At 46.2% G+C, this 22,746-nt stretch overlaps 1 protein-coding gene across 2 annotated transcripts in view; it reads left to right on the top strand.

The window, feature by feature from the left end:
* Positions 1-22,746, top strand: part of NARS2 (asparaginyl-tRNA synthetase 2, mitochondrial) — a 402,607-nt gene that overhangs the window by 221,001 nt on the left and 158,860 nt on the right. For both annotated transcript variants that reach the window (XM_069203933.1, XM_069203932.1), the window contains exon 9: positions 22,629-22,666. In XM_069203933.1, the coding sequence (XP_069060034.1) occupies positions 22,629-22,666 (38 nt within the window). The remainder of the gene's footprint in view (positions 1-22,628; positions 22,667-22,746) is intronic.

The following is a 22,746-nucleotide window of genomic DNA, read 5'->3' as shown; positions in this document are numbered from 1 at the left end:
CTCTGCAGTGGGACCTGAAGATCCAGTGGTTGCAGCATCAGGGGAATCTCTCTGACATGTTCCAGATCTCAGAGGGGACTGCACATGATCTGCAGTTTTGGCTTCTGAACCCCTTCCCCAACCAGATCTCACAGTAGTGACAGATGCATCACTCCTGGGATGGGGCAGCCTTATGGGAGAGGTGGAGATCAAAGACATCTGGTCTCCAGCGGAGTCTGGGCTTTACATCAGTCTTTAGGAGCTAGGGGTGATCAGGCTGGCATTGAAAGCATTCCTTCCCTTTCTCAAAGGGAAAGTGGTGCAGGTTTTCCTGGACAACACCACCGCCATGTGGTTTTGTAACAAGAAGGGCAGGGTGGGGCCGTGGACCCCTTGTCAGGAGGCTCTGCGTCTCTGGACATGGCTGGAACATCAGGGCATTTCCCTTGTGGTTCAACACTTGGCAGGCTCTCTGAACGCCTGAGCGGACGAACTCAGTCGACAATGCCTGGTCAATCACGAATGGCGTCTCTATCCAGTGGTGGTGCAAGTTCTCTTTCAACAGAGGGGAGAGCCTCTGTTAGATCTGTTTGCCTGCACATAGAACTCACAATGTCAGCAGTTTTGCGCATTGGAGTTTCCAATGTGGCATTCAATCTGCAACTCTTTTCTCATGCCTCCTATATGCCTTTTCTCCCATACCACTACTGCCCAGAGTTCTCAAGAAGATCAAGCATGACCAGGCCTAAGTGATCCTTGTAGCTCCAGACTGGGCACAAAGAGTCTGGTATCACGAGCTATTGAGCATGACCATCGATCCTCCGATCAGACTGCCTCTTCAGGAGTTTCTTCTATTGCAGCAGCAGGGGAGGGTTCCCCACCCGAACCTGTCCAGTCCCCGCCTTCTTCCATGGAGATTGAGCTGCAGCAGTTGACAGCTTTTGACCTTCCACCCAAAGTTTATAATGTCATCTTGGTAGTCAGGTATCCGTCCACCAAAACGGTATACAGTTGTCAAAGGAACACATTTGTGGCATGGTGCATAGACAAGTCTGTTGGCTCATTTCCCCCCCCACTTTTGCCCCTGTTTCTGAGGTTCTCTTGTTCATGCTTTCTTTGGGCCAGCAGTGCTCTGCTTTGGGCACCCTCAAAGGTTATTTGTCTGCTGTCTCTGCCTTCTTGAGACTACCAGATCAACCCTCCCTGTTTAAATCTCTGATCGTTAGTAGGTTGCTCACAGGTCTCATTCACATGTTTTCTCCTTCACCATTTATCATGCTCTAATGGTATTTGAATTTGGTTCTAACATTCCTTATGTGTGCTCCTTTGAGCCTCTTCATAATTGTCCTCTCAGGCTTTTGACACTTAAAACAGCCTTCTTTGTGGCCATTACCTCTGCCCGTAGGGTGAGCATGCTACAGGCTTTGTCATCTAAGCCGCTCTACCTTACAATCTATCCTGACAAAGTGGTGCTTTGCACACAGGCCTCCTTTCTTCCGAAAGTGGTTATGCCCTTCCATGTAGGCCAGTCCATCTTCTTCCCTAATTTTTACACACCTTCTCATCCTTCTAAAGAAGAGGAGAAACTCCACCGCCTGGACCCAAAAAGAGCATTGGTATTCTATCTTCATCGCACCAAAGAGTTCCAGGTGGATGATAAACTCTTTGCTGGGTAAGTGGGTGCGAAGAAAGGTCACGCAGTACAGAAGAGAACCATCTCTTGATGTGTTGTTCTCTGCATTAAAATGTGATACGCATTGGCTAAAAAGCAACCCCCAGAGGGCTTGCGTGCTCACTCTGCCAGAGCAACAGCTGCAACCACTACGTTAGCACACGGAGGTCCAGTCCTGGACGTCTCTCAGGCAGCAACTTGGGCATCCTTGCATATGTTCACCAGAAACTACTGCCTGGACGGTCCTGTAGGACTTCCTAGTATGATCTTGGTTCGCACACCCACCTCCGGGGATGGTAGTGCTTGGGTATTTATTAAAAAGGTAAGAAGTCTGCAACTAGAAGTCTCTATCAGATGAACAAGTTACATACCTTCGGTAATGCCTTATCTGGTGGAGACCTGCTTTAGTTGCAGATTCCTTATCAACCCTCCTATCCTTCCGCTCTGCAAACTGATTTCTAGGGATAGGGACTTCCTTTTCAGGGCCCTAGTTCTGACGCACCAGTAGTCCGTGTTCTTCATGGCTCTGTGCTTCTGGCATGGAAAGTTGTGAAAAGTAACTGACGTCAGCACACCAGGGTGGCACTGATATAGGTCCCGTGACATATCCGGCGTGCATGATGCCGCAGACGGATGCAGAGCCGAGCGACGCCACCTAACGGCGTGCAGGGGTACTGCTCAAGAAAAATTTCCAGCTCCATACTGACGTCTGGGGGAAATTCAAGAGGTGAGAAATCTGTAACCTGAATATGTCTCTACCAGATAAGGCATTGCCGAAGGTAAGTAACTTGTTCTTTAATGAATATAACTCACCCCTAGTGTATCTAAAACGTAGGACACATACATCTAAGTTTTACATGTCCTAGTAGTGAAAACTCTTCATTTTGTTTTTCACTACTGCAAGGCATACCTCTCCAATAAGATAACATTGGAGTTGCCTTATTACACTTTATGAGTGTAATTCCCAAATGGGAAGAGATAAACTGTTCTTGTTTGGTGTCTCTGGAATCACAATTTAAAAACATAACTTATGGTGAAGTCAAATATCAAATTGCAATTTTCAAAATGCCACTTTTAGAAAGTTGACATTTTCTTGCCTTAGCCATTTGGTGCCTGCAGCCTGTCTCTGGTGACATGACTGGTTGTAGCTGACAGTTGGGCTTTGTATGTACCTCCTAGGCAGCCACACACAATGTGAGCTTAGGTGTGCCTGAATGGCCATCACTGGTAGGATGTGAGAGAGGAGTTGGGCAGCTGGGCGCAACCCTTATTGCACTTGAATAGGCTGTGTCCTGACACCACACAAGGGGCTTCGTACCCCTCTGCAGTTAGTCTGAAGCCAGGAAGGCAGAGCCTCTGTGCACTTCAACGCCATGCCTCTAGAAGTTCCTCCCCATTTTAAAGGCACAACTGTGTGTAAAAGAAGGATTGCAGATAACAATTCTTCAGTACGCTTCTGGATATTTTCCTAGGCAGAAATACTGCTGTGCTGCTACAAGGCCTGCTACTGTGCTAGACTGCTGCTCTAAAGAAACTGCTGCCCTGCTGTCCTAACTTGTTGCCTGCTGCTCGCTTGCCTGGGGAAGAAGAAATGGGTCTTTAACTTAATCTTGAACCCATGACCCCAAAGTGACTCAAAGGACTAGTCTGTTAATTTGAACCTCCGGGACATAAAAGGACCACAACCAGCTGCATGACCCAGCTGCAGCGAGTGCTGACCCTCTAGTGGTGCCTCTTAGGTTCTGGACCCTTGGTGTGGAATTCAAGCTTTTGCGCTCTTTGCAACTGCAAATAGGCCCGTTCACACAGGTACAGCGCTGCTTGCACCGAAATCCAGTGAAAGCCGCTGCCAGCCCGTCTCTTCACACAGCAGCATCAACAGCCCTCATGGGACCATCAACGCGAAGCTCTAGCTCATCCATCCTTGATGGCTGGCAAGCGCTTCACCCACTACCACCTGCAACGTTCTGCTTGCTCCTTGCGACCATCTCCAACTTGAACTGGACTCTTGGCACAAAACTTGAGAAGGTAGAATTTCATCAAGACTAATCTGGGACTGCATCCATCAGTCAGCCTGAACTTTTGACTTTGACCGATTCAGTACGACCACATAGCCGCTGTTCGCTCTTTCTGCTTTTAGGTGCTATTTTACAGTTTATTCTTTTAAAATTCATAACTCCGGTTCTACTGATTTGGATTTTTGTCGTTTTGGTTTTGTTTCCTTTATTAAACTAATCTCTGTTTTTGTAACCTGGTATACTGGATCTTTCTGTGTGGTGTTTTCACTGTTTTACTGTTTAAAGTGTTGCACAAAATCTTTACACATTGCCTCTAAGTTAAGCCTGAATGCTCTGGGCCAAGCAAGTGGGAGTGAGCGCAGATTAATTGGGGGTTTACTTGTGCCTTACTCTGACTAGGACGGTGGTTGCTGCTTGGCCAAGGCTCATTCCATAGTCAAACAGTAGCCCAATTTTAAACAAACCCTTTTATGCATTCACCTGTGTATTGTGAGAGAATATGCAACCAGTATGTTTGTAAATTGATAATTTACTAGTTGTCAATGTTGTTTCACCCTTCACTCATCAACACATTCCACACCCTTTATATATGAACACCCAGTAAGACTGAGTTGCTCAATATACTGTGATCATATACAAAGCACTTCTCTAACAAGAGCACTCACTCAAATAAATAAAGACACTAGAAAGTGTTACTATGTCTTTCTAAAATCCTCTTTGGATTGAGAGATATCTCGAACAAATTTGTTAGGAGAGTTCCTGGGGAGTGTACTTGGACCATGTGAAGCCCTTCAGGTCTTGTAGAACCTATTGTCCAGACTTACAGGCACATATCGACCCAACTGCAGCTTCCTAAATCTTTCCTTCAGGATGCTAAGCGGCATTCTTTTCCTCCAAACGTGCCTGTCCAGGCAGTCCAACTCAAGATATCTTCATGGTGGTCTTTGCTTTTACTTCCCCTAACTGCATCACCCTTCTGGCTGGTTTCTCCCAGGTTCTATGCAAGACTTTACCTTCTTTTTTTCTAGTGAAATTCAAGGCTTTTATTATCGGAGACTGCATGACTGCTGCCCAAGATTGAATGGTGACCAACTTTCAGAAGCTCAGCAAAACAAAAAAGCTGAATGTTTTGGGTACCGCCACTCAGTCTGGACTGAGACCTTTTGGCTCTGCTCTCTGGGTGTCCTCCCTAGCCCTGTGATGATGACATCAAAATATCATGTCCTTGGTTGTGTAGTACCTTTTTTAGTACTCAAATAAAAAAAATCTGGGCATCCTGTTTGTTTGCTTTTAAAACTCTGAAAAAATCCTACCTTTTTTCTCCCCCAAACAAATGGGCATCTGTGATTAATTCAAGCATTCTTTCTTAGCTAGACAGTGATTAGCTCTCTATATTGACTTAGCAGACTTTCTTAGTTGCAGAAGATTCAAAACATGGCAAACTTCTTATCTGCAGGTCTCTGGAAATTCAATCATGTATCCAAACCGTTTGCTTTTACCATTGGTTAGAGGTTAAACGGTGTATCTATTTCAAGGTCGTGTGCCTGGTTCACTGTACCTCTTATGTGGGCACTACACTGCTGTTTCCACTTATCTCACACTATCTCCCTTTGAGATCTTCAAATCAGGAATCATTGCACTGCTTTCAATCCCTCAGTACCACAAGGGTCATTGTAGGTGATGTTCCTTCAGGATCTGAGGCCCTAAACTTTGGAATAACCTTCCATTGGACCTTCATCAGACCTCATCACATCAATCTTCTGTAGAAAATGAAAAAAACATCTATTCTACTGTGGAAGCCTTTAATTTTTTTATGGTTTTCAGCAAGAGCATGCAAATAAATAAAAAAATGTTCTGTGGGTGTCATTCCAGCATAAAACCCTTCTAGTGGTTTACTGCATGCTATGTAGTCAGGGCCCCTCCCCTACTGATTGTATCACTCAATTATAGCACCATAACTTAATTGGCCTGGCAGCTAAGCGTTCTCTGATCCACAAAGCAGCAACTGGATTAACTTTCCATGCTGTTTGTTTGTTCTATGCACCCAGCACCTGCTGTAAATTTAGTGTCTGACTTGCTCAGGTCCGTGCCAAGGAACATTTTTCTTTTAGCTGCACTTTTGTAGATTCTTGTTGCCTCTGTCCATCTCTCGTAATTTCCGATCATCCAACAATTCACGAAACCGCATGGATCTGACATTGCAATGAGTGCCTTTTGCTTGCTGCAGTGATTCCTGCTTTTCCTCGCCCTTCAACCCGATTCCTTCATGTGGTTCGCCCTCACCTGTGCTCTGCTATTTTTTATTTATTTATTTGTTTGCAGTCTTATATAACACAAACCAGACCCCCGAGGGGTATCAGAGCGCTTTACATAGATTAACAGGTCATTACATAAACAGGGTTACAGTGGAGTATAGCTCACAATACGCAAATATAGACTGAAGTTAATGGTGAGGCATACGAAAAAAAACAAGCAGATTTATAACCAGTCAATTAGGTAGGGAGGTATTGTTGTAGTTGTAGGGTTTTTAGTTCCCTTTTGAAGGTGGTGTGTGAGGGGATTGTTCTGATGGTAGATGGGATGACATTCCAGATTTTGAGGGCAGTGCCAGAGAAGGTTTGCTTTGACGTTTTCAGTTTTTTGGAGAGTGAGGTTTTGGTGACCCTTCATGAACGGTTTTGTGGACGAGGCAGGCCATTTTAAGGGTAATGTTTTCTTCAGTAGGGAGCCAGGTGAGTGTGGTGAGGATAAGGGTGATGTCATCAGAACATCTTGGGCCCAAGATCAGCAAGCAGCAGAGTTAAGGGCAGCCTTCATGGGGGTCAGGTGAATTCTAGGAATGCCTGTAAGTACAGAGTTGCCGTAGACCAGTTTAGAGAAAACCGTTGATTGAACTTACATTTTGAAGTCATCAGCTGGGCGTAGAGGTTTGATCCCTTTGAGAAGCTTTAGTTGGAATTGAGCAGACTTTGCTGTTGCATAATCAGGAGCATGTCAATTTAGACTGGTGTCTTATGTAAAGCCTAGAGATCTGGCTTTGCGTGTAAGGGGGGGGGGGGGAAGGCCAAGAAGATTTGAGGCGGTAATCCCGATCTTTGTGGCTAGGCTGCAGTGTGGTGGAGAGAAAAGGAGGAGCTCTGTTCTCTGAGGGTTGAGTTTCAGGCGTTCGGGCAACATCCATGACTGGAGATCGGAGAGACTTTTTGACAGGTACTTTAGATCAGTGGAGAGGGAGTCTCTAAGATAGAGTTGTGTGTCAGCAGTGTAGAGATGAAAAAAAGGTATGACATTTCTCAAGGAAGTTGTTGCATATGGATATTGAATAGTGTTGGAGACAGACTTTATCCCTGTGTGGTACTCCTTGGCACAGTGATATAGAGTATGAAAGAGTTTGTGACCTTGCCTTCTTGTGAGTGATAGGTAAGATTCAAACTAGTTTAGAACGGATCCCTTGATACCCATTCGATCTTTTAGGGTTTTTAGAAGGGGTGAGTGATTCACTGTGTCAAACTCTGATGATAAGTCTAGTAGTGCTAGGAGGTGCAGAAGTCGCCATTGTCTGTTATGCAAAGAGCATCATTGATTATTTTTATCATAGCAGTCACTGTACAGAAGCTGTGCCTGAAGCCTGGTTGGTGGTCATCACGGAGGTTGTTTGACTTGATGTAGTTGTTAAACTGATGAGCCACAAAGATTTCCATTTTTTTATCTAGGAAAAGGAGATTGGGAAAAGGGCGGAGGCTGTTGAAGTTGTAGGGATCCGCATCAGGTTTCCTCAGAAGGGGAGTGATCTAAACTGTTTGAGGCAATTGGATACCACTACTTCACAAAGGAAGGAGTTGATTATTTGGGTGAGAAAAGGTATTAGGGATGTAGCTAGATTTTGCATGCTTTTTGGTGGGATGGCATTAAAGGCCTATTTGGTATCAAGTCTGGGCCTTTGCACATTCTTAAAACAACAACAAATCGCTGGTATTTTTCTATTGAATAGGTGGCAACTCTAACCAATCACCTCCGGTATTCTATTCAAACCTTCTACTTCTCCAAGCTACAGCTTCTAGTTCCTTGGAAATTTAAGCATGACACATCTACTTTCATCTCCTTAATAACAACTTCATCAGGATCCAAACTCTTTCTTTTACCTCTCTCCCTGCGATCTGGCAAGATGTAGCCAGAACCATTATCTTAACGCTATTGTAGTTCAAGATAGTTTTCCAGTTGGAGGAGTCATGGAAAGTATGGCAAGTTTTTCATATCTGAAAATCGTTTGATCTCAGCTATTGGTAATTCTTTGAAAATAACATCTTGCCAGATCCCAGGGAGAGAGGTAAAGAAAAGAAGATCTGTCTTTAGGCATCCTTTATGTCCAGAGTAATATTGGGACACAGATAGAGTCTCTGGTATTCTCCATTGAATTATGTTTGAAGTTCTTGGTAGTACATTTAGAGAGGTTAGGGAGTAAAATAATTCTGAAAGAGTTGGGACCAGCCTCAGAAATTTTGTCGGTGTGATGGCAGATTGTGCCATGGCTGGGCATCTAAGAATGGGAGGGGAGATTCGATGTGGTAGAGACGAAGAAGGGATAGTGAGAGAGGTTGGGGAGGAGAGTATGGATTCAGATGAAGTTGTTATTAAGGAGATAAAAGTATATGTGTCATGCTTAGATTTCCATAGAACTAGAAGCAGTAGCTTGGGGAAGTAGAAGGTTGGAATAGAATTGCTCAGGTGACTGCGTAGGGTTACCACCTATCCAAGAGAAAAATACCAGCTATTTGTTGTTTTAAGAATGTGCAAAGGCCAGTTCTTGATACTAAATAGGACTTTGAAGAAAAACGTACTTATTCATTTCTAACTACTTTTCTGCCTTTGCTCACTTTATTATTTAGGGATCGTTAATGCAGCTCTAGAACACATTTAAAAGTGCTTTCTGTTTATATTTGTTTGAAGTATGTATAGATAAGGGCTAAAAAATACCTGCTTTATGTGACGTGGTTATTTTTGTACTTGCTGTGACATTAAAATACCGGTGGTGCCGGTAGAAAACCGGGTAGGTAGCAACCCCAACCATAGGGGGGTCTCACAATGTGAGGATCATGCAGTTAGACAGAGGATCTTGGGGGATATAGATGGTTAGAATAGGGCTCTCATGGTGACTGAGGGTAGTCACAAGGTGAGTGGTCTGCAGTTAGATAGAGTATACATTTAGGTTTCTGGAGATATAGAGTGAAGTTAGGAGTCCTGATTAATACTTGAGTATCTGGAGGTAAGGTCTAGGTATCTGGAATGATGCAGCAAATTCTCTTTATGTATTCATGATGGAAATCAATTTGGTAACAAAATCTGGAGTCTTTTCTTGCTTTTTGTTTGAGGAGTGTAGCAAGTCCTTTTTATCTTTTATGCACCCATTTTGTTCAGTATCAAGTCACCCAAAATGGCGGTGGTTGATACAGTAGTGCGTGGGGGCTTCAGGGAAGAGAGCTTTAGGCTCCTGTTCATGTGGAATTCCCATGTTGGGAGCACATCCCTCCACCCCAAGGACCCCACAGCATGTGTTAAGAAGGAGAGGAGAGGCAGCACCACGTCAGGGGCCCAGGACCCAAACAAACAGGAACCCTTGTGTGACGCCAGGTGCTGGAGGAGAAGGCCGTCAAAGCACCAGGACTGCAAACTGAATAGTCTCCTAACAAATGAGAAGGGAGAGTGGAGGCTGGGGCCTCACTGCTGTTCAGCCTCAGGAGCAGCCGAGTACAGAGGGTTGAGGTGAGCCTACATACCTTCCTTGGGTGATCTGGATCCATCGTGGGGCATCAGCAGCAGGTTGTTTTCCCTGTTTTGTCCCAGGTCATCCTTCCTGGTCGTTCCTCCTGGAGTAGGAAACTATTACACATCTTTGGAGAGAGTGTAGCTCACGTGAAGCAGTGGATTTACACGAAATTGATGACCCCGGTAGAGAGAGCTCCAAAGGGTTTCTTCTAAGCATTGACCATCTTTACTGCTTCATAAGGCTGTAGCTTTGCATAGAAAGAAAGAGAACTATTGTTAGGAATATTGCCAGTTGTGTTTGGGGTGGGGTTTGGACATAGCCCTGGGACCCACCAGAGCGAAGGCTTCCTTCCCATTGTGAAAAAGTTCCCTGTGCTGTGCAAAAAATCACTGGTCCCTGAAGGGCTGTGCTTTGCACATTTTGTTTTTCCAAGGGTAAATGTATGGGATCCAACATGCATCTGGCAGGGTGCAATTTTCTGATCCTACCTTTTTGCCTTTGATGGCAATGCATTTGCTGCCAATATTTAGAGAGCCTCCCTATAAGTTCTGATAAGTACAGCAGGCACAGAATAAATTCTATAGAGGCTGTTGATGGAATTATCACCAGTGTACTCAAAGACTGTATGCCGTTAGGGATCTGTAATGTGCTAGTAAAATATTGGAAAAGACACATGGATATTTGAAGGTCACAGTGGAAAGCAGTTGGGCAGAGAAGCATAAGTATTTGTAATACCTTTTGAATATTATTAACATCCATGCCTATGTTTGATGAGTCAGTCATCCATGATAGAAACTAAATCGCTTAATCACAGACACACCATTATTTAAATATGCTCTTTCATTTCCATGACTAAGCTGTGCAAAGCATATTGGTGCAGCAGCCGGGCAACCCTTCTGAGTCTGTAGTCTAAGGATTAACCACACCATTTGGTGAATGCTAGTAATCTGGAAGGCCTTTTTATTACCTTTACAAAACGAAATTCCTTATACTTATAGTCTGGACCTAGACACAAAGGTTTAAGAAAAAGCCCAGAATATATTAACTGATGGTGTCCTCATACGATTTGCTGGAATTCGTTACACTTACAAGATTTATAAGAACCCGCATGGATACTGTAGGAGGCTGGCCTGGCTTGTAGTGGGTACCAGAGGTACTTACACCTTGTGCCAGGTCCAGTTATCCCTTATTAGTGTAGAAGAGGTGTTTCTAGCAGCTTAGGCTGATAGAAGGTAGCTATGGAAAAGCAGCTTAGCCTGAACTAGGAGACATGTAAACACAATACACAGAAGTACTACTTTATTTTTATGACAATATGCCAAAAGTTTCTCAGTGAGTACCCTCAGTATGATATATGTACACAAACCAAAATTATGCAGGTAACAGCAAGAAAAGTAATGCAAGCAGTGTAAAATTACAATAGTTGGCAATAGGAGCACATAGGTATAGGGGCAACACAAGCCATATACTCCAAAAGTGGAATGCGAACCACAAATGGACCCCAAACCTATGTGAGCTTGTAGAGGGTCGCTGGGACTGTAAGAAAACAGTGAGGGTCAGAAAAATAACCCACCCCAAGACCCTGAAAGGTAGGTGTAAAGTGCACCTACTACCCCCAGAGAGCACAGAAGTCGTGATAGGGGGATTCTGCAGGAAGAACAAACACCAGCAATGCAACAACATTGGATTTCCGGACCTGAGTACCTGTAAGGCAAGGGGACCAAGTCCAATAGTCGCAACAGTGTCGAGAGTGGGCAGGAGCCCAGGAAATGTCAGCTGAGGGTGCAAGGAAGCTGCCACCTCTTGGAAGAAGCTTGGAGTTCTGCAAGAAAGAAGAGAGCTAGGAACTTCTCCTTTGGAGGATGGATGTCCCACGTCGCGATTAAGCGTGCAGAAGTGTTCCCACGCAGAAAGACCGCAAACATGCCTTGCTAGCTGCAAGGGTCGCGGCAGAGGTTTGTGGGTGCTGCTGTGGCCCAGGAGGGACCAGGATGTCGCCACTTGGAAGAGGAGACAGAGGGGGCGCCCAGCAACGTAGGGAGCCCTCACAGAAGCAGGCAGCACCCGCAGAAGTACCTGAAGAGGCACTTGGAAGAAAAGTGAACCGGAGTCCACCAGAAGTCACACGACACCGTAGGACAACTCAGAAGGTTGTGCACTGCAGGAAGGAGTGTCGGGGACACAGGCTTGGCTGTGCACAAAGGAAATCCTGGAAGAGTGCACAGGAGCCGGAGCAGCTGCAAATCACGCGGTACCCAGAAATGCAGTCTAGCGTGGGGAGGCAAGGACTTACCTCCACCAAACTTGGACTGAAGAGTCACTGGACTGTGGGAGTCACTTGGACAGAGTTGCTGAGTTCCAGGGACCACGCTCGTCCTGCTGAGAGGGGACCCAGAGGACCAGTGATGCAGTCTTTTGGTGCCTGCGGTTGCAGGGGGAAGATTCCGTCGGCCCACTGGAGATTTCTTCAGAGCTCCTGGTGCAGAGAGGAGGCAGGCTACCCCCAGAGCATGCACCACCTGGAAACAGTCGAGAAAGCCGGCAGGATGAAGCTATACAAGGTTGCTAGTAGTCGTCTTGCTACTTTGTTGCGGTTTTGCAGGCGTCCTGAGCAGTCAGCGGTCGATCCTTTCGCAGAAGGTGAAGAGGGAGATGCAGAGGAACTCTGAGCTCTTGCATTCGTTATCTGGTGAGATCCCCAAAGCAGAGACCCTAAATAGCCAGAAAAGGAGGTTTGGCTACCTAGGAAGGAGGATTGGCTACCAGGAGAGGTAAGAGCCTATCAGAAGGAGCCTCTGACATCACCTGCTGGCACTGGCCACTCAGAGCATTCCAGTGTGCCACAAACACCTCTGTTTCCAAGATGGCAGAGGTCTGGGACACACTGGAGGAGCTCTGGGCACCTCCCCTGGGAGGTGCAGGTCAGGGGAGTGGTCACTCCCTTTTCCTTTTTCCAGTTTCGCGCCAGAGCAAGGCTGGGGGATCCCTGAACCGGTGTAGTCTGGCTTATGCAGAGATGGGCACCATCTGCGCCCATCAAAACATTTCCAGAGGCTGGGGGATGCTACTCCTCCCCAGCCCTCACACCTATTTCCAAAGGGAGAGGGTGTTACACCCTCTCTCAGAGGAAGTCCTTTGTTCTGCCTTTCTGGGCCAGGGCTGCCTGGGCCCCAGGAAGGCAGAAACCTGTCCGAGGGGTTGGCAGCAGCTGCAGTGGAGACCCCGGAAAGGCGGTTTATCAGTACCCGGGTTCTGTGCTAGAGAATGGCATTGGGGTGACAATTCCATGATCTTAGACATGTTACATGGCCATGTTCGGAGTTACCATTGTGACGCTGTACATAGGTAGTGACCTATGTACAGTGCACACGCGTGTAATGGTGTCCCCGCACTCACAAAGTCCGGGGAATTTGCCCTGAATGATGTGGGGGCACCTTGGCTACTGCCAGGGTGCCCACACACTAAGTAACTTTGCACCCAACCTCCACTAGGTGAAGGTTAGACATATAGGTGACTTATAAGTTACGTAAGTGCAGTGGTAAATGGCTGTGAAATAAAGTGGACGTTATTTCACTCAGGCTGCACTGGCAGGCCTGTGTAAGAATTGTCAGAGCTCCCTATGGGTGGCAAAATAAATGCTGCAGCCCATAGGGATCTCCTGGAACCCCAATACCCTGGGTGTACCAGTATGCCAATGTGAATTGGTAAATTTAGTCACTAGCCTGTTAGTGACAAATTTGGAAAGCAGAGAGGGCATAACCACTGAGGTTCTGGTTAGCAGAGCCTCAGTGAGACAGTTAGGTATCACACAGGGAACACATACAGGGCGCATACTTATGAGCACTGGGGCCCTGCCTGGCAGGGTCCCAGTGACATATAGACTAAAACAACATATATACAGTGAAATATGGGGGTAACATGCCAGGCAAGATGGTACTTTCCTACACAACCCCCGCCCCCAAAGAAGGACAATAAGACTAGCCATGACCTGATGACTCTTCATTGTCTAAGTGGAAATATCTGGAGAGTCCATCTGCATTGGAGTGGGTACTCCCAGGTCTATGTTCCACTGTACTGTATAGTCCATTCCCTGTAGAGATATGGACCACCTCAACAATTTAGGGTTTTCACCTTTCATTTGTTTTAGCCAAAGTAGAGGTTTGTGGTCTGTCTGAACAATGAAGTGAGTGCCAAACAGGTATGGCCTCAACTTCTTCAGTGCCCAGACCACAGCAAAGCCCTCCCTCTCTATGGCAGACCAACGCTTTTCTCTAGGGGTCAACCTTCTACTGATAAAAGCAACTGGTTGATCCTGGCCCTCAGAATTCAGTTGTGTTAAGACTGCCCCTACCCCTAATTCAGATGCATCAATTTGAACAATGAATTTCTTGGAGTAACATGGGGTTTTTAGGACAGGTGCAGAGCACATGGCCTGTTTGAGCTCCTCAAAAGCTTTCTGACAGCTAGCTGTCCACAATACCTTTTTAGGCATCTTTTTACTGGTGAGATCATTAAGTGGGGCTGCTATGGAGCCATAGCTTTTAATGATTCTCCTGTAATAGCCAGTGAGGCCTAGGAAGGCTCTCACCTGGGTCTGAGTTGCCAATACCCTGCAGTCAAATCAAAGGTGCTTAGATACTTGGCAGATGCCAGTGTATCTATGAGCTCATCTGCCCTGGGTATAGGGTGAGTATCAGTTTTTGTTACCTGATTGAGACCTCTGTAGTCTACACAAAACCTCATCTCCCTTTTTCCATCTTTTGAGTGAGGCTTTGGTACAAGCACCACAGGACTCGCCCTTGGGCTTTCAGAAGGTTCAACCACTCCTAGATCAAGCATTTTCTGAATCTCTTGTTTTATGCAGTCCCTGACATGGTCAGGCTGCCTATAGATTTTACTTTTGACAGGCAAGCTGTCTCCACTATCAATTGTGTGTTCACACCAAGATGTGGTGCCTGGCACAGCTGAAAAGAGTTCAGAAAATTGTCCAAGGAGATTTATGCAGTTTTCTTTCTGTTCTGCAGTCAGACAATCTGCTAAAACTACTCCTTCCACTAAAGCATCCTGTTCAGTGGAGGAGAAGAGATCAGGGAGAGGGTCACTCTCTTCTTCCTGTCCTTCATCTGTTGCCATGAGCAGGGTGAGATCAGCCCTGTCATAGTAGGGTTTTAGGCGGTTGACATGAATCACCCTAAGGGGACTCCTGGCAGTGCCCAGGTCTACCAGATAGGTAACTTCACCCTTTTTCTCAACAATTAGATGGGGTCCACTCCATTTGTCTTGGAGTGCTCTTGGGGCCACAGGCTCCAATACCCACATCTTCTGTCCTGGTTGGTACTGAATCAAAACAGCCTTCTGTTCATGCCATTGCTTCTGGAGCTCTTGGCTGGCCTGAAGGGTTTTACTGGCCTTTTTCATGTACTCAGCCATTCTGGATCTTAGGGCAAGTACATAGTCCACTATGTCCTATTTGGGAGCTTTTAAAGGTTGTTCCCAACCCTCCTTCACAAGTGTTAGTGGACCTCTTACAGGGTGCCCAAAGAGGAGTTCAAAGGGGCTTAATCCCACTCCTTTCTGGGGTACTTCCCTGTAAGCGAAAAGGAGGCAAGGTAACAGGAAATCCCATCTCCTCCTGAGTTTTTCAGGGAGTCCCATTATCATACCTTTGAGAGTTATATTAAACCTCTCTACCAGTCCATTAGTCTGTGACTGATAAGGAGTGGTGAATTTGTATGTTACACCACATTCCTTCCACATAGCTTTCAAGTATGCAGACATAAAGTTGCTACCCCTGTCTGATACAACCTCTTTAGGGAAACCCACCCTGGAAAAGATTCCCAGGAGGGCCTTTGCCACTGCAGGAGCTGTAGTGGTCCTTAGAGGAATTGCTTCAGGATATCTTGTGGCATGGTCCACAACCACCAAGATAAACCTACTGCCTGAAGCAGTAGGAGGGTCAAGGGGGCCAACTATGTCAACACCTACCCTTTCAAAGAGGACCCCAACCACAGGTAGTGGAATAAGGGGAGCCTTTGGTGTGCCACCAGTCTTGCCACTGGCTTGGCAGGTCACACAAGACTTGCAAAAATCTTTAGTGTCCTCTGACACCCTAGGCCAGTGAAACAGGGGGACAAGCCTTTCCCATGTTTTGGTCTGGCCCAAATGCCCAGCCAAAGGAATGTCATGTGCCAGAGTTAGGAGGAACTCTCTGTACTGCAGGGTAATGACCAATCTCCTGGCTGCTCCAGGGTTTGGGTCCCTTGCCTCTATGTACAAGAGGTTGTCCTCCCAGTCAACTCTATGTGAGTCACTGACATCCCCATTTTGCTGCTTGACAGCTTGCTGTCTGAGACCCTCTAATGTGGGACAGGTTTGCTGTGCCACACTCAGCTCTTCCCTTGCAGGCCCCCCTCCACCCAAAAGCTCAGCAGTGTCTGCTGCCAGCTCATCTGGTGAAGGTTCTGCACAGGGAGGAAATTCTTCTTCCTTAGAAGGAGAATCATCTGTAGAGGGAGGGATAGTGGGTAGGGATTTACCCTTACTACCCCTAGCTTTAGGGAGCACTTGGTCCATTGTTCCAGGATCCAAGTTACCCTGTCCTTTTTGCTTTTTGGCCTGAGCCCTTGTCAAAGCAAAAATATGCCCAGGAATGCCCAGCATTGCTGCATGAGCCTCCAACTCCACTTCTGCCCAAGCTGATGTCTCTAAATCGTTCCCTAGTAGACAGTCTACATGTAAATCTGAGGCAACCACAACTTTCTTTGGACCAGTAAATCCCCCCCCCCCCCAGTTGAGATTCATAACAGCCATGGGGTGGCTAAGAGTGTTGTTATGAGCGTCTGTCACTTGGTACTGCTGACCAAGTAGGTGTTGTTCAGGGTGCACCAGTTTCTCTATCACCATGGTAACACTGGCACCTGTGTCCCTGTAGGCCTGAACCTCAACACCATTTATTAGGGGAAGTTGCTTGTACTTATCCATATTAAGGGGACAAGCAACCAAGGTAGCCAAATCAATGGCACCTTCAGAGACTAACACAGCCTCTGTGGTCTCCCTAACAAGACCAACCCCAACGAAGTTACCAAAAGTGAGCCCAGCTACTCCCTTGGATTGGCTATTAGTAGGTTTGCTCCCACCGCCACTGCTATTACTAGGGGCACTAGAATTTGCAGAAAGGGTTGTGGTAGTGGGAGGTTTGATGTTTTTCTTTGGACAACTGGCATCAGTTGTCCAGTGGCCTTTGACTTTACACAAATAACACCAAGGCTTTTTAACTTGATTATTGGAAGAGGATTTGGACCCACCACCCCCACCAGAGGTTTTTTGTGGGCCTGATGAAGACTCAGTTTTAGTTTTGCCCCCACCCTTGTCAGAAGACTTACCATCCTTCTTCTTGCCATCCTTATCACCCCCTGTATGAACTTTTCTGTTCACTCTTGTTCTGACCCATTTGTCTGCCTTCTTTCCCAATTCTTGGGGAGAGGTCAGATCTGAGTCCACTAGATATTGGTGTAACAAGTCAGACACACAGTTATTCAGACTATGCTCTCTCAGAATAAGATTATACAGGCTTTCATAGTCAGAAACTTTACTGCCATGTAACCACCCTTCCAAGGCCTTCACTGAACAGTCAACAAAGTCTATCCAGTCTTGTGAGGACTCTTTTGTGGTGTCTCTGAACGTAATCCTGTATTGTTCAGTGGTTAAGCCAAATCCATCCAAGAGTGCATCCTTCAAAACTGCAAAATTGTTAGCATCACTTTCTCTAACAGTAAGGAGCCTATCCCTACCCTTTCCAGTGAAAGATAGCCACAATATAGCAGCCCACTGCCTTTGAGGGACCCCCTGTACCATACAGGCCCTCTCAAGTGCAGCAAACCACTTGTTGATGTCATCCCCCTCCTTGTAAGGGGGGACTATCATGTGTAGATTCCTGGAATCATGTTCTCTAACAGGATTACTATCAGGAATACTGCTGTTGCTGCCACCGTGGGGTCCAAACCCCAATCTCTGTCTCTCCTTCTCTAGGTCTAAGGATTACCTATCTAAGGCCAGCTGTTGCTGTTTCAGCTTTAGTCTGGTCTCTTCAACTCTCAACTTTTTGAGTTCCCTTTCTAACATATTGTCTTCAGGGTGGGTGTGTTGGGAATGCTTGGACACAGAAGATAAATTGGAAACAACAGAGGGGGGTCTGTCCCTAACAGACTGAACCCTAATAACTGGGCCTCCAGGAATAAAGACTCCCCTACTATGATGGGAACCTCCATTACTACCAACATTACTAGGTGTCCTAGTAGGAGGCAGATCTGGAACAGAACCCTCCACACCTCCCTCAAGGAGATCCCCTGAGTCAGAATGGGAACATTCTATTAACCTCTCATTTGAAGTGCCTCCTTGGGACTCATCATTCACAATAAGCATGTTATATAGAAACTCTTTTGTAGGGTTCTTTCCTATCACTAAGCCTCTATCTAAGCAGAGACTCATTAGGCTCTTGTAATTCAAATTGTCATAAGTAGTATTGACCATTTTAAGAGTAGAGTCTACCACAGACATGATAGCAAAAGGTTTAGAGACAGTGAGAAGGAAGAAAAAGTTTCAGAACTTTTTAAAGAACAGAGAAAAAAACTTTTTCTAACTTTTTAGAAACTTTTAGAAGTTTTAGAGTACTTTTTCAGAACTTAGTAAAAAGTTTAAGAGGAGAAAAGCAAAACTTTTTGGTTAGGTGTACATACACTGAACTTGTTTTGTATATTATTCTCTTATGAAAAGTACACAATGACAAAGTGGTAAGTAGTTACAAGTACTTATCCCACCACTGCACCACCAATGTAGGAGGCTGGCCTGGCTTGTAGTGGGTACCAGAGGTACTTACACCTTGTGCCAGGTCCAGTTATCCCTTATTAGTGTAGAAGAGGTGTTTCTAGCAGCTTAGGCTGGTAGAAGGTAGCTATGGAAAAGCAGCTTAGGCTGAACTAGGTGACATGTAAAGCTCCTACTATACCAGTGGTGTCATATGCACAATATCATAAGAAAACACAATACACAGAAGTACTAAAAATAAAGGTACTTTATTTTTATGACAATATGCCAAAAGTATCTCAGTGAGTACCTTAAGTAGGAGGATAAGTTATATACACAGGATATATGTACACAAACCAAAATGATGCAGGTAATAGCAAGAAAAGTAATGCAAGCAGTGTAAAATTACAATAGATTGCAAAAGGAGCACATAGGTATAGGGGCAACACAAACCACATACTCCAAAAGTGGAATGCAAACCACGAATGGACCCCAAACCTATGTGAGCTTGTAGAGGGTCGCTGGGACTGTATGAAAACATTGAGGGTTAGAAAAATGGCCAACCCCAAGACCCTGAAAGGTAGGTGTAAAGTGTACCTACTACCCCCAGGGAACACAGAAGTCGTGATAGGGGGATTCTGCAGGAAGAACAAACACCAGCAAAGCAACAACAGTGGATTTCCGTACCTGAGTGCCTGTAAGACAAGGGGACCAAGTCCAATAGTCGCGACAGTGTCGAGAGTGGGCAGGAGCCCAGGAAATACAGAGAGTGCAAGGAAGCTGCCACCTGTTGGAAGAAGCTTGAAGTTCTGCAAGAAAGAAGAGAGCTAGGAACTTCTCCTTTGGAGGATGGATGTCCCACGTCGCGATGAAGCTTGCAGAGGTGTTCCCACGCAGAAAGACCACAAACAAGCCTTGCTAGCTGCAAGGGTCGTGGTAGAGGTTTGTGGGTGCTGCTGTGGCCCAGGAGGGACCAGGATGTCGCCACTTGGAAGAAGAGACAGAGGGAGCGCCCAGCAACGTAGGGAACCCTCACAGAAGCAGGCAGCACCCGCAGAAGTACCTAAAGAGGCACTTGGAAGAAAAGTGAACCGGAGTCCACCCAAAGTCACAAAAGGGGGTCCTACGATGCCGGAGGACAACTCAGAAGGTTGTGCACTGCAGGAAAGAGTGTCGGGGACCCAAGCTTGGCTGTGCACGAAGGAAATCCTGGAAGAGTGCACAGGAGCCGGAGCAGCTGCAAATCACGCTGTACCCAGCAATGCAGTCTAGCGTGGGGAGGCAAGGACTTACCTCCACCAAACTTGGACTGAAGAGTCACTGGACTGTGGGAGTCACTTGGACAGAGTTGCTGAGTTCCAGGGACCACGCTCGTTGTGCTGAGAGGGGACCCAGAAGACCAGTGATGCAGTCTTTTGGTGCCTGCGGTTGCAGGGGGAAGATTCCGTCGACCCACTGGAGATTTCTTCAGAGCTCCTGGTGCAGAGAGGAGGCAGGCTACCCCCAGAGCATGCACCACCTGGAAACAGGCGAGAAAGCCGGCAGGATGAAGCGATACAAGGTTGCTAGTAGTCGTCTTGCTACTTTGTTGCGGTTTTGCAGGCGTCCTGAGCAGTCAGCAGTCGATCCTTTGGCAGAAGGTGAAGAGGGAGATGCAGAGGAACTCTGATGAGCTCTTGCATTCGTTATCTGGTGAGATCCCCAAAGCAGAGACCCTAAATAGCCAGAAAAGGAGGTTAGGCTACCTAGGAAGGAGGATTGGCTACCAAGGGAGGTAAGAGCCTATCAGAAGGAGCCTCTGACGTCACCTGCTGGCACTGGCCACTCAGAGCATTCCAGTGTGCCACAAACACCTCTGTTTCCAAGATGGCAGAGGTCTGGGACACACTGGAGGAGCTCTGGGCACCTCCCCTGGGAGGTGCAGGTCAGGGGTCCCCTTTCCTTTGTCCAGTTTCGCGCCAGAGCAGGGCTGGGGGATCCCTGAACCGGTGTAGACTGGCTTATGCAGAGATGGGCACCATCTGTGCCCATCAAAGCATTTCCAGAGGCTGGGGGAGGCTACTCCTCCCCAGCCTTCACACCTATTTCCAAAGGGAGAGGGTGTTACACCCTCTCTGAGGAAGTCCTTTGTTCTGCCTTTCTGGGCCAGGGCTGCCTGGACCCCAGGAGGGCAGAAACCTGTCTGAGTGGTTGGCAGCAGCAGCAGCTGGAGTGGAGACCCCGGAAAGGCGGTTTGGCAGTACCCGGGTTCTGTGCTAGAGACCCGGGGGATTATGGAATTGTCCCCCTAATGCCAGAATGGCATTGGGGGGACAATTCCATAATCTTAGACATGTTACATGGCCATGTTTGGAGTTACCATTGTGACGCTGTACATAGGTAGTGACCTATGTATAGTGCACTCGTGTAATGGTGTCCCCGCACTCACAAAGTCTGGGAAATTTGCCCTGAACGATGTGGGGGCACCTTGGCTAGTGCCAGGGTGCCCACACACTAAGTAACTTTGCACCCAACCTTCACTAGGTGAAGGTTAGACATATAGGTGACTTATAAGTTACTTAAGTGCAGTGGTAAATGGCTGTGAAATAATATGGACGTTATTTCACTCAGGCTGCACTGGAAGGCCTGTGTAAGAATTGTCAGAGCTCCCTATGGGTGGCAAAAGAAATGCTGCAACCCATAGGGATCTCCTGGAACCCCAATACCCTGGGTACCTCAGTACCATATACTAGGGAATTATATGGGTGTACCAGTATGCCAATGTGAACTGGTAAATTTAGTCACTAGCCTGTTAGTGACAAATCTGGAAAGCAGAGAGAGCATAACCACTGAGGAGTCTGGTTAGCAGAGCCTCAGTGAGACAGTTAGGCATCACACAGGGAACACATACAGGGCACATACTATGAGCGCTGGGGCCCTGCCTGGCAGGGTCCCAGTGACACAAGGACTAAAACAACACATATACAGTGAAATATTGGGGTAACATGCCAGGCAAGATGGTACTTTCCTACAGATACCCAAATAAATTGTAGGTTTCTTCACATACTCCTGCTTCACTAGTCTTACAGGAATTAGCAATAGCACTTTTACTCTACCTGTTTTTTCCTCCTCCTGGAAACAGTTGTCCAGGTGGTGAAGTCCTTTGGTATACGCCCTCAATATTTTTGTGGCACTAACTGTAAGTGATAGGAGGGTCTGTGAATACCTACTAAGTTACATATTTGTGGGTGTTCACTACCTTACCAGTGATTAATTATACTTCATATGCTTCCAGTACTTCACAGTCTTTTGGTGCGGGTCTAATGTTATTTTAGAATAAATATGGTTTTGCACTTTTTAGGTCGATCTTAAAAGGCAGTGCAAGCTGTCTGGTTGCAGAGGTCTTTTGTCAGCTTACCAAGATCTTACAGTGGGCTTAAAGGCCACCAGTTGCTTACCATTGGTTGGCTTTGTTACTCTCATTTGCTTGCTTCTTATTCCATGGCTTGCCTTGTCCCTCTAATGTTTCTCCCTCCCCTGGATTATAGTCTCTTTAGTAGTGTCCTTCCATTGCTCAATTTTAGGTTATTACTACTTTCCTTTTGCTTAAGCACATCTGAAGAGCTTGTGTATTCCAGCAGTCTCCCTTGGGTTATTCTTTCCCCATCCTGCTCTGTGTTGCTCTCGGTCATCTTTGTGCCCCGCCACCCCCTCCCAACTCCAGATTCCATGATGCTATCTCTTGCCAGTGTGCTTCTGTGGTGCTCTCTGCCTCTTGTGCTTCTCCCCCCAGCCCTGCACTGCGTATATTGCTTTTCACCCTCCTCCCATCTTCTTGCTCCTCCATTACCTCCAACGCCTGCGTTCCTTTATTTTTTATCTGGCGCTTTTGTGCTAAAATTCCAATTTTTTTTATTTACCAATCCAAGTGGCATCCATGTCACTCCTCAGGCGCTCATGCCTTCTGATGCATGCGCACATTAGTAGAATGCTGCGATCACCATAATGCCTTTTTTTAAAAACATTTTTTTTGTTAGTCTGACAATGTTTCGCAGCATCCTGACGCTGTTCAGCACCATCAAAAGCAATTGACAAAGCGAATAGGCGAGATCTGTTGGCTTTTCCCATGTTCGTTTAAAGCAGCCCCTAAACATTTGATTTCATAAAGTGTGCACCACTTGAGTTTTGGCCAGCGGCAAGTGGAACTTGCTCTGATAAATGTCTGGCAATTTCTGATTGCATGTTCAACTTTTTGCTCACCTACGAGATACCTAGATGACATTAAGGTTTTCTGAAGGATGAACATACTAAAAGGTAGAATTGATTCACATGTACGTTATTTACTTCTGAACTCAGTGTTTGTTGCCAACCTTATTATTTGTTTTAATGATGAGTTTGTGTTTCTTTTTTCTAGGACAGGTTAGATCAAATGCTGAAAAATAAGTTTGTCATGTAAGTAAAATCATGTTTGTCACTTTTATCGCCCATGCATATGACCATATTCTTTGATGTTTTAATATGCTTACTGTTTG

The sequence above is a fragment of the Pleurodeles waltl genome, chromosome 8 (genome assembly GCF_031143425.1).
Source record: "Pleurodeles waltl isolate 20211129_DDA chromosome 8, aPleWal1.hap1.20221129, whole genome shotgun sequence".
In the NCBI taxonomy this organism is placed as follows: Eukaryota; Metazoa; Chordata; class Amphibia; order Caudata; family Salamandridae; genus Pleurodeles; species Pleurodeles waltl.
Note: the sequence above shows the minus strand (reverse complement) of the source record. Positions and strands in the feature narration are given on the sequence as shown.